We start from the raw sequence: 22,239 nt of genomic DNA, 5'->3' as shown, positions 1-22,239 counted from the left end.
TAGAGCTACGTCTTTATGGGTGTTATGTCGTACAAATAATGAACCGAGCTTTAGAGAAATAAATCAAGCCATTTGCCATCAGAGAGGAATGGTATTTATTAATGAGGCAATATCTACATCCTTTCCATCTGCACTCATCCAGAGCATTAGTCCAAAGTATTAACTAAATCAATATGGAGCAGATATGGTAGAAATACTGTGTCACCAAGAAGCTGAAGTCAAACATAATGCCTGGACTGATTCCATTGCCAGATAACTATTGTTAGCAATACCATCTTGAATGTTGTTATTCTTAAATGATCTGCTTTCCATACCAAGTTCCATAGTAGCCTACATTATAAGTATTACTGTGACCTTGTAAGGCCTTCAAGCTAACTTTTGCTATATATGTGTCTTTGGTAGTACATTTTGAGAAGTCTTGTAATGCCTTGCATATAAAAAGATTAGCAGTTACATTTTCTTTTATGTTTTTGTATTGTGAAATACATTGCATTGTATTTTTGTTGTTTGGGTTATAGTTAACTGATAAATGGTGGGAAAAGATAACTATAAACATTTACACACACATTGTAGTTTTGAGACGAAAAGCTGGTTGTGTTGTTGTGACTGTGTAGTTTGGCAGAATACACAGTGAAAGAAGAAACTCATCATTCATATTGAGTCTGAATTGAAGCTACAGAATACTGTATTAGAAAAACTTTATTGTCCACCAAATTTGAAAATAGTAAACTGTATAACAATATTCATCAGCATTTGATGACAGTACACAAACAATAAGTACACATCAGTGAGATAGTCTGTATACAGCTGATCTGAAGTGCTGACCAAAGATCTTCTGTAGCCCAAACACTTGATGATGTATGACATTAACATTAATGGAGTGTTCAGACAGTTGCAGGTTGGATCATTAATGTTTCACTTTTGACATTGTTTTATCAATTATTGTTAGCTTAAAATATGACTTACGGTAAGTTATTGAGTGATCATTTTTACATAGCTACATTTGACATCATCCAACTTAATGACTGACTGTGAAGTAGATGAACCCACAAGCCTTCCATAACAAAGTGTTTTCACTTTTTCAATAAACCTAAACCTGTAGTTTTTAGCCCAGGATGTTTTGTGGTTATGGTGGGTGCGGTCAAAAGTGCAACACAGGTTAAAATTTCCTCGTATAGAAGTCAGTGCAACAATACTTTTCTGCCATGGAAGATGTAGTGTGTAAAAGATGGAGTGTGTAGTTACTCTTTAACTGTGACCTTTGCTCAACCTTATAATACATGTTAGTCTGGATCATGGCTGTGGTTTAAAAGGTTTATGACCAAAGTAAGATGTTTCTTTTATATTATGCGTGTCTTTATCTTTCGTAAGCACGTATTGATGCATGCATTCATTTTTAAGTTTTTCATTTTTCAGTAGATGAAAAGTTGTGGTTAGAGGGCCTCACTTGTCACAGCTTCTTCTGAATGTGCATCTTTTCTGAAATAAAAAATAAATGAATAAAAACAGTGAAAAGAGAAAATACACATTCTCTGTAAAACCTTTTCCATACCAAGTAAGTTAATTGATACATCAACTGAAGATACTGCACCGCACCTTTTCTGTTTCCTGGAGTGGAGTATGATTGTTGTTATAATCACAATCAGTGCTACAGCTCCAATGATTGAACCGGCCACTATTCCTGCAACATTACCTGAAAAATGACACAGTTGTTTTTAAGCCAGAGGCTCCAAAACAATGAGTATTATCATTAGTTTGTTTGATTCCTTGTTTTTTTTGTTTTTTAAACCTTAACTTGATAGTTAACTGCTGTTGATTTAAACATATGTTTAGTATAGCCTTTGAGTGCATGTATTTGTTTCCATAGAAAGGAACCAGGCAAGGGAAAATTCATCCTTGTAATATGTGATTATGCTTCAAAATTCTTCCCAGCTATGCAGGCAGCCTAAACTATACTTATTTTACACTTGAGGTGTGTCTCGAGGTGTGGCAATGTCTGTTGGTCGGTCGGTTGGTTCACCACTTTGGTCCAGATTGATCTACTGAAAGGAGTGGCACACAATCTTGTACAGAAATTCATGGTGCCCAGAGGATGAATCCTAATGACTTTGGTGATTCTCTGATTTGCTAGCTACACGTGAGGTTAAAGGCAGGGTTGGTAACTATTTCCAGTATATACTTTTTTATATATTGTCACAGCAATAAATGACTTATGGGCTCTGAAAAAGGAGTAAAAAGATCTGTAATTTGTAGCTGCTGTAATCCTGTAAAAAACACTCACCAAGCACTGCCTCGCAGTCCACTTGGAAAGAACCAATAAAATCTTCCTTGCCCCACAGCATGTACTCTAGCCCTCTCGTGTATGAGCCAAAAATGTGTGTAGACAATCATTGTCCCCAGAGGATGAATTTTAAACTTTGATGATCCCTTAACTTTTCTTCTAGCACCATTAAGGGCTGAGCTTTTTCACGGAGGTGTTGCATTTCTAAATTCTTTGTATTTCCAATTTGATGTAAGCATTTTTATTAGAGTCAATGGTCTTATAAGTAATTCTTACTTACATAAAATATTTGTGTAAATGTCATGAGAATGATTAGATGTTTTGTGCATTTCAACACTTCAGACAAAGCTGATTTGATGGATCAAATGATGCACACAAGCACACACACACACACACACACACACACACACACACACACACACATACAGGCTCAAATACAGACACTCACACAATTGCCACTGCTGATTTGTGAGGATCAAAATCATTGGACAAGATTCATTATTTATTCATACTGGTAACCACGCAGTTTGAGTCATCTCCAGTCCACTGGCCATTCTCCTGGCATATGCGCTCTGCTGATCCTTTGAGTGTGTAGCCGTCATCGCAGGAAAGCTGCACCTTAGCTCCTTGTACATATGTGGTCCCCTCCTTCTTCCCGTTTTTTGGTGGTGAAAGCCATCCACAGGATATCACTGCACAGTATAACAATAACTAACACTGTAAAACCAATTAAATGTACATAATAATCACATTTGTGTATACTAACCTCGCTTTAGATCCTCCACAAGAGAAATGTGACTCTGGAAAGACACTTTGGTAGCATTTCCCATGCTTGGACTACGACCTACCAGGATATCATACCTACAGGACAGAGGTACTGATCAGAAAATGAGCTGCTGTTGTTAAGAAAGTTATTTCACTGTAATGGATACCACTTTCATTTACATAAAGAATCATCAGAAGTTGAGATGTCAATAATTTTAGGCCCTGCATGGGTAAAACTCTGCATCCTACATTTCCCATAATGCAACTGGTCTTTCGTGAAATCTCCTTGCCTGGTCTTTCCAACCCATAACTACAGTTTGCAATCCAGGCTTTTTGTACTTTATAAGCCCGAGCCGAGATAACCCTGACATCAGTAGGGGTTATTTTGTCAGATTTTACAAAAGCTCCCTTCAGAGCCACAGAAGACATTGTACAACTGTTTTTACAGACTTAGTGGTAGTCCGCATGACGAGTAAACTGAACTTCATGTGTAAAATTGGTGGAGTTAAGAGAATTTAAATCATTCTGACTGAGATGGCCAACATTTGTTTCATAAAAACACAATCATTTTTAGTTCAATAATTATTATACGTTTTCTTCTCATACCTACAAAACTGAGAACCCTCTCCAGAGCATATCTCGGATGCTTGATTGGCTAATGGATCATCTGGACTTTCGGGGACAGAAAACACTGGAACAAAAGTATGGTCATGTCTGGGAACATAGTAATATGTGTCCAAAAGATAGTTTGAATCATATGTGAACAAGGCAGAGTTGTTGGAGATGGCCCCTGTAAGACAAAAAGAAACACACTCACCATTAAAAGTAATTACATTTAAGTGGAAATTTTGCAACATTATCTGCTGATGTTTCATGAAATGAGAGTGATTTTCCTGAAATGCCTGATTATCAACCAAATTAATCATTAGCCACTCTAATGTTTCACATAATAAAATGATGAATGTGTTGTTTGTCATTATTTGGGTCTCGTGTTTTCATTACATAATACAAGTTTTGTTGAAAGAACACAGTCATCACATACCAACAATTGTAGTCTATGTCCCAAACATCATACCTATTTAACAACATTTTATGAGGTTTTGTTGGGTATACAACATGTACAGCTCTTACATAAAACTAGGTTCAAAACAGGACTACATGAATTTCGAACAACAGCATGTAATCGGCATTGTGAATCATTTTATTACAGCTTGCCCCAAAGCTGAACACCTCCTCTGGATTGGTGAGGTTCAGCACAAGTTGGCCGTTGCTGAGGGTGAGGTCGTCTTTGGCGTCACCGTTCATCTTTCCCAACAGTCCGAGAGTGGAGTCTTTGAACTCCTCTGGCAGGAGCACGGTGGTTGTCATAGTTCCCTCTCTCAGTCGCACTTCCACCCCGGCTCCACTGGGGAACATCACGGTCACATTTGTAGAGGCAGGGGAAAACACAAACACACCTAAAAGGGAGATTTGGTCAGAATAAAGGCAGTTCTTGTAGCGCAGCTGTCAAATGAAATGAACACAGGGAATACATTTTATATGATCTCATCAGGGGTAGTAAAATCAATGACTTCATTATAAGCAGAAAGGTGACTGAGGGTCTCACCATGTAGGTCCATCCAGCTCTGCTCAGAAAAGGAGAGGGTTTTTTGATTCTGCAGTACTTCAAGGCCGTTGTGACTGCTGACCAGCCGCACCTCAATAACATCAGAGGGGGTTTCTTTCATGGCTACAGCCGTCAACTTTGTTGCTTTTATCGTGGTTCCTAATAATGAGAGAATCAGATCAATGACATTGTGAAATTGTTGTAATGGCCTAGTTTATTTGCAGTGTGTATTTTATATATACAAATATGTGTTATCATAATTTAGTGGTAGCATTCACTGATCATTGTTGAGAAAGACAGAAACTTTTAAAAGCTCAGTATCTTCAGTTACTCACTGTTCACTGGCTCTGTTCTGCCCTGGATTGTCAGACGTTTCTTTGCCGAGGTCACCAAGGTATATTCCCCTTTGCCATTGAAGGAGTAGCTGACACCATCAAATGTTATGAAGTGGGGATCTCCAAACACCACAGCTGTCATTACAAACCAAAAATTAAGACTTCCCATTAAACAATAATCATGTAAAAACACATACACCGTAATACCCTGAATCACTAACCTGAGCTGGGTGACTGGTAACGCCTGCAGTCACTGGAGGGCCGGTGTTTGAAGTAGTAGTGGCAGTTGTCAGACCACAGGCAGCAGTAGTAGAAACTGAGGACGTCGTAGACCCAGTGGGACTGTCCGGGAACTCGAGGGGGTTTCTTGTATGGAGGGGAGCCCCAGTCGTGTGCTCGGTCTGGAGTACTTCCCCCAATTGAGTCTGCTGTCAGCACCTGAGCACCAGTGCTGTCATAGCAACACTGTTGTCCTGCTGCATACCTTGGACTGTTGATACATTTACAAAAACATTGTCAAGAGTCTACTGCCACATTATAGGCTCTGTGAGACTGTAGAGTGCTTCGAGCTAAATGCTAAATTGAGCTCACAATGACTGCTAACATGCTGATGTTAAGCATGTGTAATGCCATCTTTGCCATCTTAATTTAGTATGTTAACATGCTAACATCAATAAACATAAAGTACAGCTAAGACCAATGGGAATGGCATTAGTTTTAGGATTTAGACATAAACCAAAATATTGGACACAGTGAATAAATGTGTGTACCAGATGTCATAGTAATCCATCAAATAGTTTTGCGATATTTTAGTCTGGGCCAAAGTGGTGGACCGATCAACCAGCAGAACGACATATAGCCTGCATAGCTAAAATATGGATATTTAGTCATTTTTAAGTATTAGTGGCTAGTAAATAATGTATTATTGCTTGAGTAATAATAACATAGATTACAGCAGGGCAGCTTTGTCAGTTGCACACATCAGTTTTTTGTATTAAATGCATTGCACTATAGTTATATCAAAATTTATAAGTGCCAAAACTTATAGTATTGTCACGACAGTTCCTCAGTTTTGTTTGTTTTTGCCCATTGTGCCTCTTTGAGCCTCCTACCAGCCACATTGTATAAGAGTATAGATAATACCAAAGACAGCCAAACTGCTACAAAGTGCTGTTATATGTATAAAGTATTTGACAAACGTATCACAATTTTCTCAGATGGAATTCCTAAAATGCTAACCTACAGTATCTACCAACAATGAGGTTTGTTAACATCATAGAAGCTCAACAAAAATACATTTAAATCATAAAGTTGCTATGGAAAAATGTTTGACATATGCCACATAAATTAGGTTAGCACAAGAAAATACAGATAATATTTTTTTTTTATTTTAATCTGTCTATGTATTAGAGGGGACTGTAGGTTGTCCCCTCTAGCCAACTATCACAGACTGCAAATGTTACCACCAATACTACCTATTATATAAAGTTACAAAATAAAGCTGCCTACCCAAATGCATTGCTAAGGACGCAAATGCGTTTTTAATATTTATAATGTTGACACCTGACCATGAGGGCAAGTTAACAGTCTGAGTGAAGGATTCACCTGGCTTGTATAGCCCTCACACAGTGAACACTTCCAGGGTGGTAGGTGCACACGCTGCCCTTCTCTACATCACAGCCATAGTCAGTCTGAGGAGAGAGAGACAGCGTCTGTAACCAGGCAGCCAAATGTGCATTTTACTGTGTTCATGTATATACTGCAGTCCAGAAGCATAACAATAATATGACAAAGTCATTAGTTTTTTAATTTGCTTGTCCAAAATTTGAAAGCAGTTAATAAGCAAATGTTGCACAAACAATTAGTGGCTGCCCTCATGCAGTTTTAACTTTATATTTGTCACCCACCAGCCATTGAAAAACACTATTGGCTTTGCCTAACTCTACCTGTAAGTTTGTAAGATAAAAGGCATAAGATCGATGCAGAAACGTGTTCAGCGTCGAGAGAATGCTTGTAAATACTACAATTAGGGGAGATCTCTCCTTGACTTTGAACTGATAAGCAATGAGCATTAGTAAAAGGCTACGGCCCCTGACAATCACCATAAACACATAAAGTAATTACATACATTTATCAGTAACACTTTACTTGAAGGTATCAACATAATTGTGACATGACACTGTCATAACTATGACATGACACTGTCATGAATGTGTCATAGACGTTACAAACAAGTCATAAACGTTTATGACTTCTGTCATCAAGTATCATTCGGTTTTTGTCATGACAAGTTGACATTGACATTGACATTGTCATGACCAAGACAACTTCTGGTAATGCCACTTTGATTAATGTCAAGTTGTCATAATTAAGATAAACCAAACAATGTCAACTTGTCATGATAAAAACCGAATGACACTTAATGACAGAAGTCATAAACGTTTATGACGTGTTTATAACGTTTATGACACGTTCATGACAGTGTCATGTCATAGTTATGACAGTGTCATGTCACGATTATGTCGATACCTTCAAGTAAAGTGTTTATCTAACATGTGCCTGTTCATGCCTGTGTCCAAGTCATTAATCTGTGAAGTAATGGTTTTTCTGTGGATAAGTTTATGCATCCACATGCTACTTGATTGCATCTTCAAACGTATGTGCATGAGTTAATTTCATTCATCTTACAATGATTCTGCACTTGTTTTTAATCACTAAACCTTTGAAGCCAAATCTTAACTTGCTACCCTTTTATACTTACATGAAACCTCCCTGTGTCTGCTCTTGCTTGAGCCAGAGTGCAGGGGCAGTCTATGATCTCACTGAGGAAGTTGGGCAGCTGATTTTCCAGCTGGTCCCATGCTAAACATTTCTCCAGGGCCCAAACTGTTGAATTTTGCCTGAACTTCTCCTCCAGATGCCAGGCCAGGGCGTGATCCTCAGTCCATGCGGCTTGTACATTCCTAAATGAACATGGCAAATACTGTACAGCTGACAACTAGAATAACATGATTTATTACAGCCATATGTTTGTACATACCACATGCCATCAGGGTAGGTGCTGGGGCTGATGCGTAGAGAGCCAAGCTCCCAACTCGAAAAGCCGTTCTCTGCTGGTTTGGGCAAAAAACTAAAGGAACCACTGTTGGGCTGATCCTTTGCAAGTGAGTACAGATATTCCCACTCACCCTGCCAATTGTCTGAATAGGGTTTTCCTACAGAGAACATTTAACAGAATTCAGTGTTTTTACCCAATTAATAGTCACGTGATTTACAAAGTGTAAATGTGGTGTATACAGTAAATTGGCATAGTCACCTGTCTCGCTGTATCCCCAGAGCTCTATGTTGACCCTCTCCACGCTAACCAAAGAGGTATTCCATGTCATCTCAAGAGTGCCTCCAACATCTGGTGTACCATAGTACTGCCATTTTGTTGAGTTGACCATAGTCGCCTTAAACTGAGCATCTAACTTGCCAGTATGTACTGTAGCAAAACATTTGAATCAAATAAATCACATTAATGTAATTTTAACACTAAATGGAAAACTGCGCATTAATGAAGTTTATGGAAGAGTATTGAGGGCATCCACAGGCAGTTATTGTACCTGACAACCAGGCTCCAACTCTACTGAATGTAGTGCCATTATCTGAGGAGATGTGCAGGGGAACCCATCCTGTTTCATACAATAGTGGGGAGATACAATGGCCTCTACTGTTTTCATCCACATACCCCACAGTATTGATATTGTGGTTGAACCTGCCATTATAAACGAATGATCAGCAGGTTACTATAATGTAATTCATCTGAATAATAATTTCTCTTAACCATGATCAATTAATCAAAGGTAAAATCAGATCAGGTTTAGCAATATGTTTACACTGAGGTGTAAAAATAGTCTTACCTGCATATGATCTCAGAACTCTTATTGAAACTCGCTTCAAGGACAATAAAATCCGTCCCACCCAAAATGGACCCGGAATATGGAAAGACTTCCACACAGTATTCTTTATAGTCTGTACAGCAGTACTCCAGAGACGTGCATGTCGAGTGGCATGAACATAAGTCAAATTTTACTCCACAGTTTCCTTCACATGTCTGTCCTGTCCAAAATAAGGATAAATAAGTATTTTACAGAATCTGGAGTGGACCACCAGTTTCAATCGATATATCTAAAACCAATTTGAAATTATAGGTAGGTATTTTTGTTTTTCAAATGTCAGAGATGAAATACAATATATGTAGCAATTTAGAAGTTTGTGGGTACTTACCTAATGTCCTGCAGATGCATAAAACCAGAAAGACAAATATTACTGCTGTGGATCTTTCCATCATGACAGTGTGTGAAACTGTTAGCCAAGTTTTGTTTCTGCTGCTCTCTTATCTGCTTCTACAATTTCGTCCCAGGTATATATACTCAGCATGTTTCTAGACCTTGGCCCTTTTCATCACAGGCATTCACAAACATCTGTTTAATCATCAACCAGAGGTCATTAAGATAACAATTCTGACTGTATTTATTCTCATATGACTACCTTTGACCATCTCTCCCTTAAGTGTCAATCCATTTGTAAGATTCATAATCTGCATAAATTGCATAGATTTTAGATTGTATTTCAGACTGGCAGAAACTCATCTTATTGGCTTTTACATACTCAATATCATGTTTAGATAAAGATACAACACACACTCTAATATGAGTGTGTGGGATGAGATCATTCCACATCACCATTTCCCTTCTTTTTCTAAGTAGGATAATGTGTGCAGAAACAGTGAATTACAGGATTAAGAATAAACCTCATTACAAGTATGTTTATTACTCAACCTGAAAACAATCAGAGCTGGGGAACCTGTAGGGCCAGCAGTAAATCATTAGGGGGAGCTGCTACCTCAGGAACCATCTCAGTGACACCTTCTGTAGCATGTCAAGCATGCATTTGAAATGTGCTGATGTAATTTGCTCTGTATTAAAGTAATTTTCCTCCCAAAAATACATGTACTTTTTTTACATGCAGTGTCCACTGGGGTAAAACATGTTTTAATGTTAAAGTACAACATGGATGAGGCATTGTAAACATTCATGACTGCACACATTCCTCATATTGTTCTCTACTGTTATCATCTAGACAGCATTTCAGATACATTTAATACAACAAATATTACAAGTGCTTCTATTCATTAAGGATGGCTGATTTTAATGAATGTGAGCTGGGATCTGTTTGTTCACTTAGAGATGATTTCAACTTCAGACACATTAGGAACAACAGACATAATGATATTCTGGCTAGCCTCTACTATTAGCTTGTTGTCTGCGCTTTACAACTAAGTAATTGGCAGTGTAATATTTGTTACACATGATTGAATAACATTGTCATAAATATGCAAAACTGAAAAACCAGCTGACATGAAACACAATTGGCAAAAACCATGAAGCAGGATCACAGAACAAACACTGCTGTTACTCATATTTTGCAGCAACATCATCCCAAATCACTGGTAGCATCATCTGGACTTGGTTCTTGTAGATTCCTAAAGAAGAAAGTAAAAAGCTTGGTCAATTGTTTATACCAATAGTAATTTGACATTGTCTTATCATGATGCTTTAATGAACCCACCACCATCAAATGGCCATTTTTTGCCCTGTAGACCATGGACTCCTGACCACTCTTGAAGTCCACGAAGCCCTCTCTGCCGGGCTGGATGTCAAATCGCACACTACAAGTGACAAAAACAATTTCACATTGAATTTGGCACATCATCATTTTTAACATTTAGATTTCTAGCTTTCTTATTACTACATACAGTCCAGATTATGTACCTGCCCTGGACCACTTTAATGGAGTTCTGCTGGTTGCCAATAAGACTCAACTTAGTCAGGGCCTCAAACAGGTAGTCACACTGAAGGACCAGATCACCCTAAAAGAACAAATGGCGCCAGTTAGATGTGATGGTTTTACAATCCAGAAGCCTTGAATGAACCAATTCATAAAGTAATGTTTTTTTATCTGATCTTACTCTCCATATTGTCTCTAAACTTCTTCTGAACAATAAATTGAAAGCCAATTTAACTGAGTTATTTTGAGTCTGAGGAATGTCTTTATTGAAATTGCAAACTTAACTGTCTAGAGAACCACAATACACACATACGTGTATACATGATCTACAGATTGACATTTAAAAATACAATTTACACATTGCTTTAGATATCTATAGACACCAGTCTGTTGATACATCTACCTTTTGCTTGATGTCATCACATGTAACATGAAGGATCAGGAAGTTGTCACTCAGGTTGCTGACCGACACACCTATAAAAAATAAACGTGTACGTAACAGCAAGTTTAAAACGTGTGTGTCGCTCTCCCTATAGATAACGATGCTTATTTTGTCTCACTCGTTACCTTTCAGAGAGATGTAATCTATCCGCTGCTTGATCTTGGCATCCTCGACCAGGTAGGCGGCTTCCTGGGTAAAGATGAGCTGCCGGAGACGAGGCCTGAACCCGTTTCTGTCATACTTCACCACTGGCACACTGTACTGTGGGGTGGGGGGAGACACAAGGTTAGTGTGGATGGAGTATAAAGATGCAAAGTAAATTCCAATATTAATTTACCTTGATGTGCTCATGCCGGATCATCTGAAGCACTTTGATGCTTATGTCTCCTGCACCTTAATAAAATAAGAGAATCCATGAGAGAGGATCTCACACAGATCAAATAAAATAAAACTATAGTGTCTCAGTAATTCCATTATAACTTTATTATCAATGTACAAAATAGTCCATTAACAGGCTCACAAAGTATTTCAGCAGTATGTACAATCAGGTTTGTTATTTAATTTGTAAATGAAAACTTACTGTTGCTGATTTTTTACAACCTGGAAATTCAAAATGCAAACTTGTACTTTGAATACATCTAATCGAATGTAGTGCAGGCATTTGCAGTCTCCACAGACTAATATAACTATTCTTTTTATCATGTTGTATGTACAGTGTACTGTACTTAAAAGTAATAATGTTAAATTCTATATTCTTGTAAGTACACTCAATGAAAATAACTCAGCAGTCTTACCTATCCTGGTGTCCATGAATGGTCTGCACACACTGAAGGGGTAGTTTTCTTTTTTTCCTTTGAACATGGAGCTCGTCTGTGCTTTTAACAGAAGCTGGAAACAAGGAAACAGAAAGAAAGCAGAATGTAAGTTAAGACATTTTATTTCCTGAAGAGAATTTGTCTGAGACCCAATAGTTGCCCACAAACCTTTTTTTTATTTAGTTGTTTTTAATGTGGAATGGATGTGTTGTGAGTGCATGTATCGCATTTCCTTCACTGACATTTTTACCATTGTGTGTGACAGAGGGTGGATTGTACCTGTGCTTTCCTCTGTGGAGTGATTCCCCGAACGTACTTCCGTACCATGTGGCGAATGTAGAGCTTCTTCAACAGCTGGGAAACCTAGAAAAAATACAGTTTCAAACTTTTAAAGGGTGTAGCCATTAACTAAATCACCAAACACTGCCTTCATGCACACAGCCTAATACCTAGAAACAGTTGGTGTAAAAAAGAAGAAAAAAAAATTATATCACCCACTTCCTGCATTATAGGCGGAGGGGTGAGCCAAGAGTCTTTTTCCACGACTGTTTTGGGAAGGTTGTCCCTCAGCCGTGTGAGGTAGTTCTGCCTTACGTACGCCAGGTACTCACTGTTGTCAACGCAGACTGGCTGATTTCGAGTGATGAAACCTTTAATGAACCTATAACAAATCAAAACACAGATAGCTTCACAACATAGACTTGATTATACTTTAAGCCATCTCATCTCGTTGAACCTTCAAATAGATTTCATTGTGTGAACTTACTTTTGGATTACCTTGACAGCCCATGCCCTCTTTTCACGCTCCTTTCTGGCCAGCAGACCTCTCCAGCAGGTCTCAATCTTAGTGGCTATTTACATAAAACAATGTAATAAAAAGCAATATTTTGAAATGTTTGTCATGTAGGCTGTTCACCTGCATTCGGTATAGGAAATGCTTTTAGTTTGTGCTTATAAACACATCTGTGGGCATTTTAACACTCACCAGCCTCTCTCTGTTTAAGGTAGTCTCCTTTCGCTCTGTAGCCTTTGTACTTGGCCTGAATGCTTGTTGCTGCAGCAATGACAGTTACAGTTCACCCTCAGGAGTGCTATGATGCTTAATGTGGTATTATAACTAAACGTACAGAACAACATCTCACCTAGCTTGTGTTTGCAGACCTGAAAGGCATCTTCTGTTGCAAACAGAGTTCTAGGGTGCCGGATGAAAATCTTTGTCCTTGAGGAAAAGAGACAAACACTGAGAAGTTACTGTATCTCTTCCAGGTGAACCCATCATAGACAGTGTATGACATGTCACCCTTGCATTAACATCTGCCTACCTGCCCATCTTGTACTCATTAGGTTTGTAGCCCAGGTGCTTGATCAGGCACTGCACACCTTCTGCTGCTGTACCTTTCCAGTTGGGCCAGGTTTCAGGACACAGAGGCTTGTACCTGAGCACAGTAGAATAATGCACAGTCACACACAGCTTTATAGTCAGCAGCAAAAATGAATACATGCCAAATATCTACTGCAAGAACAAAGAAAACTCAATGTGCATTTTGGATGAAAGCAAAGAGAAAAGGTGTGCTTAGCTACCTCTGGAGAAAGAGCTCATATTTGCGTCGGTAAGCAAACCCAGCACGCCTGACCCTCAGGTGCTCCATCAGCCCCAGGTACTTCATCTGATGTCTCACCAACACATCATCAAAGCGTCCTGCAGTGGACACAAAAGGTCATCTAAAGAGTTAAAAACTGGCTGGCTGGCTGACTGTAGGCTGAATACAGCCAAAAGTATTGCTAGGCTCTAAGGTCTATTCAAAAGTAAAGGGTTTTCGGGACACACCTGGCTGCTTGGCTTCATTGGGTTTAATGCAGCGGACATACCAGGGCTCTTTGGACATTAGGATCTCAGTCAAGCTCACCAGGCTGCTCTTAAACTGAGTCACCACCTGGGGAGTCACAGGTATGCACATGTCAGTGGTTTGTTTATAGTAGTGGTGTAAATTATTAAATCATGTTCTGAATAGTTTCTTACAGTTTCAGGTCTCCTCTTGCTGTCCGGTTCAGTAGAAGGAAAACAGTGTTTGATTATAGCATTCTTGGACTGTCGCATGACCTAGGAGAATAGGAAAACTGTATAAGCCCCAAACATATCAGACAAAAAGTATACCTTAAATAATAATGTAGGTGGTTATTATGCTCCTTTGCTTATATATATATATATATTTTTTTTTTTTTTTTTTTCATTTCTTTTTGGTGTTTTTTGGTAGCAGTGAAGGATATCAGAAGTCATACAGTAGATTCAGAACACGTATTGTATTTGTGTAATGCAATGATCCAATACTTTTGCGTATCACCTGGTTTTTATACTAAAGAAATTAAATGAAATTACCTCTTTCCCATTTCTATACAAGAGATCATTGTTTTTGTCCAAGAATCCTAAAAGGTTAAAGAACAAAGAAAAACTTTAAAATAGCAAGTATTTTTTGGCAATAACACAAATAATTAAAGGTTGAATTCATAAGACCTAGTCGGACGCTACTGTGTAGTTTAACTTGCCCTTGAAGGGTATCTTTATCAAGTACAGCACTTTGTTATAACATGCTAGCCTACTGATCTTAAGCTAAGCTACTAGAGCTTGTGGGTTGTTTCTTTTTTTTTGTTAAACCTTCATTGAAAAAAACATTTAAATACACAACATTTCAGACATGAGCCCAACATCATGACACATAGAAACAATAATGTGACTTTATATATATATATATATATATAAATAATAAAAAAAATAGAATTGGGATAAATTTACACAAAATTCTAATAGAAAAAAATTTATGTGGGCTCCCACGTGATTTCTTTTGTTAAAGGTGCCCTGCCACACAAAACCATTTTTACTTGTATTTTTTGAAATACGTTAGGTCCATATGTGTTTGTGTTATGTCGTGTATGTGAAAATGAACTGTTACCTCCTTTGTCAGCTCATGCCACTGAACAGAAATAAGCGGAGAAATCAGACCAATTACAAAAGCTGGTCAGTGTGACGTGGTGTTGCCTGAGCTCATTACTATTCATGAGCTCGCCCAGTTGCGCTGTGTAAAGGATGTTGATAGCCAGGTTCTCATTGGCTAGCTGTTAACCAATCAGAGTCAAGCAGCTTAGCTCGTTGAATATTAATGAGAACTGGCACAAATTGAGTCTTCCTGCAGGCTTTCTATACCACGCTAGAATGGTTTGAAACAAGGTAACCAAGGCTTTTTTTTTCACAAAAAATGAGTCCATGGTAGAACTTCAGACATTACCACAACATAATGAAATACGTGTGGCAGGGCACCTTTAATATTTGTTTTGTGTTAATAATTTTGCCACTTTTAAGGCATACTTTTGTCAAAATGAGTTAACATTGACAACAATACTATTTCAGAGTGATGTATTTAGTTTATGCATATATTGAGAACTGAGAATGTGACCTATGGAATGGCACACAGAAATAGCAGTCAGTTGACTGCCATTTTATTTTATCTAACGTTTGCTAATGTTACACTACATTTTAGCAATAGGCTGATGTTACATATGCTCATTAAATGGTATTGTAATAGAGAGAGACATTATTTACCATACAGAGCTATCTCATCTCTTACCAACAACACAGTATGTAACCTCGCCAGCATAGTGCAAGAGGCGGAAGTCTCCCCTTTCCAGTGTTTTCCTCGTCTTTTGGTCTGCAAGTTTATGTCTGCAGGAAAGAGAAAGTTATTGCAGGGCATTATGCTGTTTATGGTAATGCTATATGCTGGCCTTAGCATGTGTGGATAACCTGCAATTTCTGATAAATGTAAATGAACTGTATTTATATAGCACTTTTCTAGTCTTAACAACTACTCAAAGCACTTTTATATAGTACAGGAACCATTCACAAACATTCATACACTGTGGCCGAGGCTGCCATACAAGGTGCCACTTGCTCATCAGATAAACATTCACACACATTCACACTGATGGCGCAGCATCGGGAGCAATTCTCCATTCAGTGTTATGCCCAAGGACACTTCGACATAGGAATGCAGGGCCAGGGATCAAACCACCAACCTTTTGATTGTTAGGCAACCACTCTACCACCTGAGCCACAGTCGCCACTATTTAGATAAACAAAAGTGTAGAGCTCACGTGACGAAATGAGGATGACCACTGATCTTTTCCTCCATCTTCTCCAGGAAGGTGAGATCTGTGGCCTCTCCAGGACGTAAACATTCCTCGTCCTGTATGAGAGCATAAGCATTAATAATTCAGCCCTGTTTTAGTTTTGTGGGCGAGTGTCGTTTGTCTTTCTGTAGGACCATAACTCAATCATATCTTTACCAATAAAGAGATGATTCCTCTATGTTTCTCCTCTACAAGATCACAGATGATCTTGTTGTTGAAAAATGGCACTGGTTCCCACTGTGCATAAACAAATGAGAAAAGCATTAGGGGTTGAAAAGTAGTTTTTATTGTATGTGAGTTTATTTTTACCATATACAGTCTATGTTTTCAGACATAAGTAGCACTTTGAGACATATGACAACAAAATATAAGGATTAATAGCGTTATTACTTCAATCCCCTCCATCTCGTACTCCTCCTGCTCTGACTTGAGGGTCAGCTGGATGAAAAGCTGCTGCAACTTCTCGTTGCAGTAGTTGATGCAAAACTGCTCAAAGCTAAAATAAATCATAGGCGCTGTCAGTTTTGGATTGTTCATTTCACACTAAATCAGCTCACATGTGCATCATCTCACCTGTTCACGTTGAAAACCTCGAAACCATAGATGTCCAACAGACCAATTACTGTTTTCCTGGAGGAATCCTACAGTTGATTTACACAGATATGATTTCTGCACATTGAAAATCTGCTATGGATGGTATTGTAAAGCAGGCCCTCTGTGGAGAAAGCTCATATGTTGGTGTTACTTTAAACCAATTAAATTATATTCTGGAAAAAAAGAAATTAGCCCAAAGAAAAATTTGCCAGATGTGCTTTTTCTGGTATTAGGTGTTTTCAGACTCACAACCAATCAAATGGCTGCCTCAGGCTGGCTGAAATCTCATTACCCCAATTTTCTCCCAATTTTCGTGATCTTTATAAGACAGGTCTGGCTCGGCAAGATTAGAAAGAGGGTAGATTGCTTTTTTATTCTCACCTTGTTAACTAAAGATTCATTGATCTTGTTGACCAGCCAGTTGAAAGTGCGGCCATAGATAGCTTTGGCGAGGGCATCCCTGGCATATACTGCATGGTCCACAGAGAAAGGACTGAACACCTTAAACATCAGAATAATGTAGATAAAATAAAATGAACACGACCAAAAGGTTAAACAAATTTTAAACTTTAAATTTAAATTAGTCACCTCCTCTGTTTTGGCTTCAATCTTCCTGTGGGTTAGGCCCTGTTGTAATACCTGAATAGGAATCCCCAGCAACTGCACAGCAAATGCAAAGCAAAAAAAAAACTTGTAGCACCAAATCCATTCCTGGTCTCAATCAGAAAGCTACATGGAGATAGGCAAAGGGATTCAACTATCTGCAGTTTGTTTGGGACTCACCTTTGACACCCAGTGCATCTCCTGGTTGTTGTTGAGAGAGGCGTATCCTCTAACATCTGCTTCAAACTTGATATTCCCCAGATGGAGAACACTAGCGATTATTCCAAACAGGTGCTACATTTACACCCAGAAAGAAATACTTCATAAATCACCGGCAAAATGTATCATGCATAATTTAAATAAAGTTTAACATAAAATTTTACTGTACTACCTCACCTCAATATCACTCTCACCGAACTCTATGACAGAGAGGGCTTTCTGCACTGTCTTCCAGTCACTTTTATCATTGATAGAGCTCACTTTGGCACAATCACCCTGAAGAGCACAAAGAATAAAAAATCTTTGTCAAGAGGTTTTTGCCACACCATATAAATTAAGTTTATGACGATGTTTGTTTTTTCCACTGACCTGCACCAGGTACCTGTAGTGCTGGCAGTTTCTCTGCAGGCCGAGCCAGCGGAGCAGATCTTCCTCTCCTCCCTCCACCAGCTGATAGAAGATATGGAAGTTTCTTTCTCCGTGGTTCTGGTGGACCACACGGGACTTCTCCAACAGGTAACTGAGGATGTGACCCCCAACAGCACCACCCTGTAAGAGAGAGAGACAGAGAGAGTGTGTGTGTGTGTGTGTGTGTGTGTGTGTGTGTGTGTGTGTGTGTGTGTGTGTGTGTGTGTGTGTGTGTGTGTGTGTGTGTGTGTGTGTGTGTGTGTGTGTGTGTGTGTGTGTGTGTGAACTTTGAGGTCATTATATTAGTTGTTGTATTACCCTAACATTGTAATTTGCACTGTAATGTAATGAAAATATTTCAGTCCACCTGGTGGTCGAACTGGATGTCCATGTATTTCCCAAAGCGGCTAGAGTTGTCATTCTTCAGGGTTTTGGCATTTCCGAAAGCCTGGGTGATATAAAAAAATAAAAAAAGGCAATAAATGGCAGATTTTAGAATCATGTCTTTCTCAAGAAAATGGTCTTACATAGCAGAAGCATTGGCACACATATCCATCCGACTGACCTCAAGCACTGGGTTGGAGAGAAGCAGTCTGTCCCGGACGTTGTTCAGGAGTTTAGTACTTGGACAGCTGACAGCGTAGAATTGCAGGATTTTTTTGGAGGCCTCTGTCTTGCCGGCTCCGCTCTCCCCTGAGATCAGGATGAAGTGGTTGTTGAACTCAGACTGCATGCTGCGGAAGACGTTGTCTGCCAGCGCATAACTGATAGTAGAGTAATAGGTTAAAGTCAGTCCCCTTTTAAAAATTCAGACTGCAGATTTTCATCAGAAAATTAGTTTTTAAAGTATAGTCTTGTATAAGAAGCATTTCTCTTTCCCTTTATAACAAGACTTAAAAATAAAAACTTAACTCCATATCATTGTTATTCCTTTATCAGATAGCTAGCTGACAGTAGGAAGGTGAAAGGAAATGAGGGGAAAGAGACATGGTGCATGACCTGCAGCAAAGGGCTACGGTTGTTGCGGTTAATGGTTGGCACTTTAACCCCTTGGCAACTATGACGCCCTGCATTTATAATTTATAAACTCTGATGTCACATTGACATCCCATCTTTTTTTCTTCTTATGTGATAATGTTTCATTCAATTGAAAGTTTAACATACGTACTGTATTTATAACAAGAGTAAGAGCCTACAGCCACACTACTGGCTCTGTGAGGCTGTACTAAGGTACAGAGGTACCTTTAGCTGAATGCTAATGTCAGCATGCTAATAAACTCACAGTGACTACGCTGATTTTTAGCAGGTAAAATGTTTATCAAGTTCACATGTTGGGTGGCTTATTAGCACTAAACACAACATACAGCTGAGGATGAGATTAATAGAAAAGTATTTAGCTATGCAGGTTTTGTTCTTAAACCAAAGTTTTGGATAAATTATTATTTTGACCTGATGGTGGCGCTAGAGGAAAGGTCTGGGGATAACCAAAGTCAGTGGGAATATATCCTCTGGGAAACATGAATGTCTACAAAATGTCATTGTGTGAAAGTACACAGTACAGTATAAATAAATACAGAACATACAGAATATCTTACATATGAGGTGGCAGCTCAAAGAAATTCACACCCATGTAGGTATCCATTTGCTTCTTGCTGTAGATATCTAACTCTTTATATGGGTTGACCGACACCAAGAGAGTTCCAATGTAGGTCTGCAGAGAAAGGAAAGGAAGTCATGTTCTGCAACTCTTTCACATTTGAAAGTATAGGAGATTGTTTTCGCAAACATTACATAACATTATAAAAGCTTCCAGCAGTGTGGCGTCCATGCATCACTCTGCTGATAAGTAATTTTGTTCTTCTTATCTAAAGCAATAAGTTTGGTTAATCACTTGTCATGACCTCACCGACAGCGGTGAACTTTAGATTGCTCACTCCGCAAATGAAGAGAACAGGAGCTGCTGCTTCAGCAACACAAGGTGCCGGATTCAGCAATAGGCAACAGAGCATTAGGACCTTGTTGGGTTGAAGGTTGAGTGTGTGACGGTTAATTAGAGTAAAAGAAAGAGCAGGGTTATCCAACATTACACCACACAGGAAGACTCACGTAAATGAGATTCTCATGGAAGCGTTTCCTCAGGTTGTCCAGGAAGGCACTCTCACTCGTGTAGGCGTCCAAGAGAACGAAATCTTGAATGCCCACACGATCCCGGGCTGTCAGGGAGGCCTCCATGTTCCTCAGGATCTGGTTACAGCGTTCCTCCAAGCTCTGTCCCCGAGCAGGAACACATCAGTGGCATGACAAGGAAACAAGGCATCACAACAGAACAAAATTAAATGTCAAAACTGTATTATGCACTTTGAAGACCTTGATGATACAATGTATTGCTCTCTCTGCCCAGTTCTCATTCATTCTTTTCTTTTCTTTTTATTTATTGTTTTTTTTTATTGAACTATCAAGTCAACATGTACAGAGTATCATAGATTTTCACTTTTTGTATATATTTATATATATTGTTTTAAACAATTAACACAATACACTTTAAGTTAGTCATAAAAAGAAGAAAAAAGAAAGCAAAAGAAAAGGTGTGTGGCAAAGAAACAGTGTGGGTTATGTTACAAGTTCTCATTCATTCTGTCAAGATTAGGACGACAGTATACAGTATGTCCCGTCCTTTTCCTTTGTATCCTGTTTTCCTCAAAAGTCATCTGTTTTTGTTGAGGTTGTCATCGCTCATTAACACACATACACACACATGCTCACAATCATGGACAATCTAGGCAGTCAGAGCCATTACTGGCCTTGGCTACATCCTCCATGCTCATGACAAATCTAATTTCAACCACCACTATCTAATCTGCTTCTGTGCTCTCTAATGAGCCATTAGTCTTGTTTATGGCAAGGACAGAAAAAACATGAAATACTCCACCTACACTAGAAACGTCACATATTCCACATTTTTAATACACAATTAAACAATAACTGAGGCAAATAACTTAAGTCTAGAAATAATAGAATATTAATAGAAATAATTATATGCATTATAATATGTTTAAACATATGATATGTTCTGCCATTTAAAGATGTACAACTGAAGAAGGCAGATAAATAATCAGCAAAGGCAATGCACTTTAATTAAGGTGCTATGAAAGAGCCACCCAGTATTATGCTTCAGTAGTTTGGCTCTCATCACTGCCAAGTTGACCTGTCAAGTTAGAGTAACTGACACTCGCAGATCATTCTCCAGTAAAACAAGCGAATGCTTTACTGACCCAGCAAAATGTACAGCAAAATCTCACAAAAAAAATCATAAACTGAAAACCAGTGGTGATCGCTAAAATTTTCAACAATGTTTTGCAGGAAAAAGTGCAAAAAGTTACCTACCCTGAAGGTCCCTGATGTGTGTGTCTCTGTACCTTTTCTGAACTGAACATCTGGTTTATTTAAGGGAAAAGACAGTAGTAGGACAGGAAACACTGATTGATTACAGTTTCTACTTCCCACAAAAGGAAACCATCAATAATGTAGCGTGTATGCAACAAAGGAAGCACATCTCATTCGAAATATGTATTTGTGTGTGTGTGTGTGTGTGTGTGTGTGTGTGTGTGTGTGTGTGTGTGTGTGTTTGCTTTTGGGTTTGTAGGGTGTTGCCAGATTCACAATTTCAAATCTAACAGTGAGTTGGATAATGGAAGATTTAGAAAAGCTGAAACATGTATTGTTATCCATCAGCAAAAACAAGAACTTGTCGATCTTGCTAATTTAATAATGCTGAAGGCAAAACTGTGAGGCAGTGGTGGCCTAAAGGTTAGAGAAGCGAGCTTGTTAGGCCGTTGTTCAGTACCCAGAACGACATGATAAATCTGGGTGGGGAAGTGATAGTGCAGCGCTTGTCGTTCCCTCTTTACCGCCGCTGAGGTGCCCTTGAGCCAGGCCCTTACCCCAACAAAAAGAATGCTCCAGTGGAGCTGCTCAGTGGCCAGCAGATCAGAATGTGGTTGTACTGGGCAGTACTGGAATGTTTTACTGTGTGAATGTGACAGGTCGTCGTTGCAAATGACAATTTGTTCTCAATCGACTTACCTGAATAAATAAAAGTTAAATAAATTATTAGAAACTCAACTAAACGTCCACAATCAACAAAATATTACGATCAG

At 38.7% G+C, this 22,239-nt stretch overlaps 2 protein-coding genes across 5 annotated transcripts; both read right to left on the bottom strand.

The window, feature by feature from the left end:
- Positions 1–683: 683 nt before the first annotated feature.
- Positions 684–9,357, bottom strand: LOC120546054 (sushi domain-containing protein 2-like). Of its 2 annotated transcripts, XM_039780809.1 has the most exons (16): positions 9,257–9,357; positions 8,890–9,088; positions 8,593–8,744; positions 8,304–8,471; positions 8,028–8,202; positions 7,749–7,950; positions 6,593–6,678; positions 5,209–5,477; positions 4,988–5,122; positions 4,653–4,811; positions 4,255–4,503; positions 3,653–3,836; positions 3,048–3,142; positions 2,794–2,973; positions 1,597–1,693; positions 684–1,479 (listed from the first exon to the last, which is right to left on the bottom strand). In XM_039780809.1, the coding sequence occupies exons 1-16, from the start codon at positions 9,318–9,320 to the stop codon at positions 1,434–1,436; spliced, it is 2,460 nt and encodes an 819-aa protein (XP_039636743.1). In that variant the 5' UTR covers positions 9,321–9,357; the 3' UTR covers positions 684–1,433. The 2 variants fall into 2 exon arrangements, with proteins under 2 accessions (XP_039636743.1, XP_039636744.1); XM_039780810.1 differs by lacking the exons at positions 684–1,479; positions 1,597–1,693; positions 2,794–2,973 and having other exon boundaries at positions 4,262–4,503.
- A 645-nt stretch (positions 9,358–10,002) lies between these two features.
- On the bottom strand, positions 10,003–21,513 carry myo1hb (myosin IHb). Of its 3 annotated transcripts, none has more exons than XR_005636603.1 (32): positions 21,467–21,513; positions 20,189–20,350; positions 19,678–19,793; positions 18,648–18,846; positions 18,450–18,530; positions 18,044–18,223; positions 17,852–17,950; positions 17,636–17,749; positions 17,441–17,512; positions 17,234–17,353; positions 16,832–16,899; positions 16,649–16,754; positions 16,415–16,495; positions 16,223–16,314; positions 15,697–15,791; positions 14,454–14,500; positions 14,097–14,177; positions 13,905–14,010; positions 13,658–13,775; positions 13,399–13,512; positions 13,219–13,295; positions 13,062–13,130; positions 12,843–12,927; positions 12,575–12,737; positions 12,356–12,439; positions 12,056–12,149; positions 11,599–11,654; positions 11,387–11,522; positions 11,223–11,293; positions 10,788–10,901; positions 10,601–10,700; positions 10,003–10,514 (listed from the first exon to the last, which is right to left on the bottom strand). XR_005636603.1 is itself a non-coding variant. In XM_039778801.1 (32 exons), the coding sequence occupies exons 2-32, from the start codon at positions 20,312–20,314 to the stop codon at positions 10,488–10,490; spliced, it is 3,075 nt and encodes a 1,024-aa protein (XP_039634735.1). In that variant the 5' UTR covers positions 20,315–20,350; positions 21,467–21,513; the 3' UTR covers positions 10,003–10,487. The 3 variants fall into 3 exon arrangements, 2 of the variants coding, with proteins under 2 accessions (XP_039634735.1, XP_039634736.1); XM_039778801.1 differs by having other exon boundaries at positions 10,804–10,901; XM_039778802.1 differs by having other exon boundaries at positions 10,804–10,901; positions 11,599–11,648.
- Positions 21,514–22,239: the final 726 nt, after the last annotated feature.

Source organism: Perca fluviatilis, chromosome 17 (genome assembly GCF_010015445.1).
Source record: "Perca fluviatilis chromosome 17, GENO_Pfluv_1.0, whole genome shotgun sequence".
Classification (NCBI taxonomy): domain Eukaryota; kingdom Metazoa; phylum Chordata; class Actinopteri; order Perciformes; family Percidae; genus Perca; species Perca fluviatilis.
This window is presented reverse-complemented; position numbering and strand designations above follow the sequence as displayed.

Excerpts from the sequence above, each read along its gene's own strand:
- LOC120546054 (XM_039780809.1), bottom strand. The coding sequence starts at position 9,320 with ATGATGGAAAGATCCACAGCAGTAATATTTGTCTTTCTGGTTTTATGC. Across the intron at positions 8,745-8,889 it reads AGTTCTGAGATCATATGCAG|GTTCAACCACAATATCAATA; the intron begins GTAAGACTATTT and ends TTATAATGGCAG. Across the intron at positions 1,480-1,596 it reads CACTCCAGGAAACAGAAAAG|AAAAGATGCACATTCAGAAG; the intron begins GTGCGGTGCAGT and ends TTTTTATTTCAG.
- myo1hb (XM_039778801.1), bottom strand. The coding sequence starts at position 20,314 with ATGGAGGCCTCCCTGACAGCCCGGGATCGTGTGGGCATTCAAGATTTC. Across the intron at positions 16,900-17,233 it reads ATGAATCTTTAGTTAACAAG|GATTCCTCCAGGAAAACAGT; the intron begins GTGAGAATAAAA and ends AATCAACTGTAG. Across the intron at positions 12,150-12,355 it reads CTCCACAGAGGAAAGCACAG|CTTCTGTTAAAAGCACAGAC; the intron begins GTACAATCCACC and ends CCTTGTTTCCAG.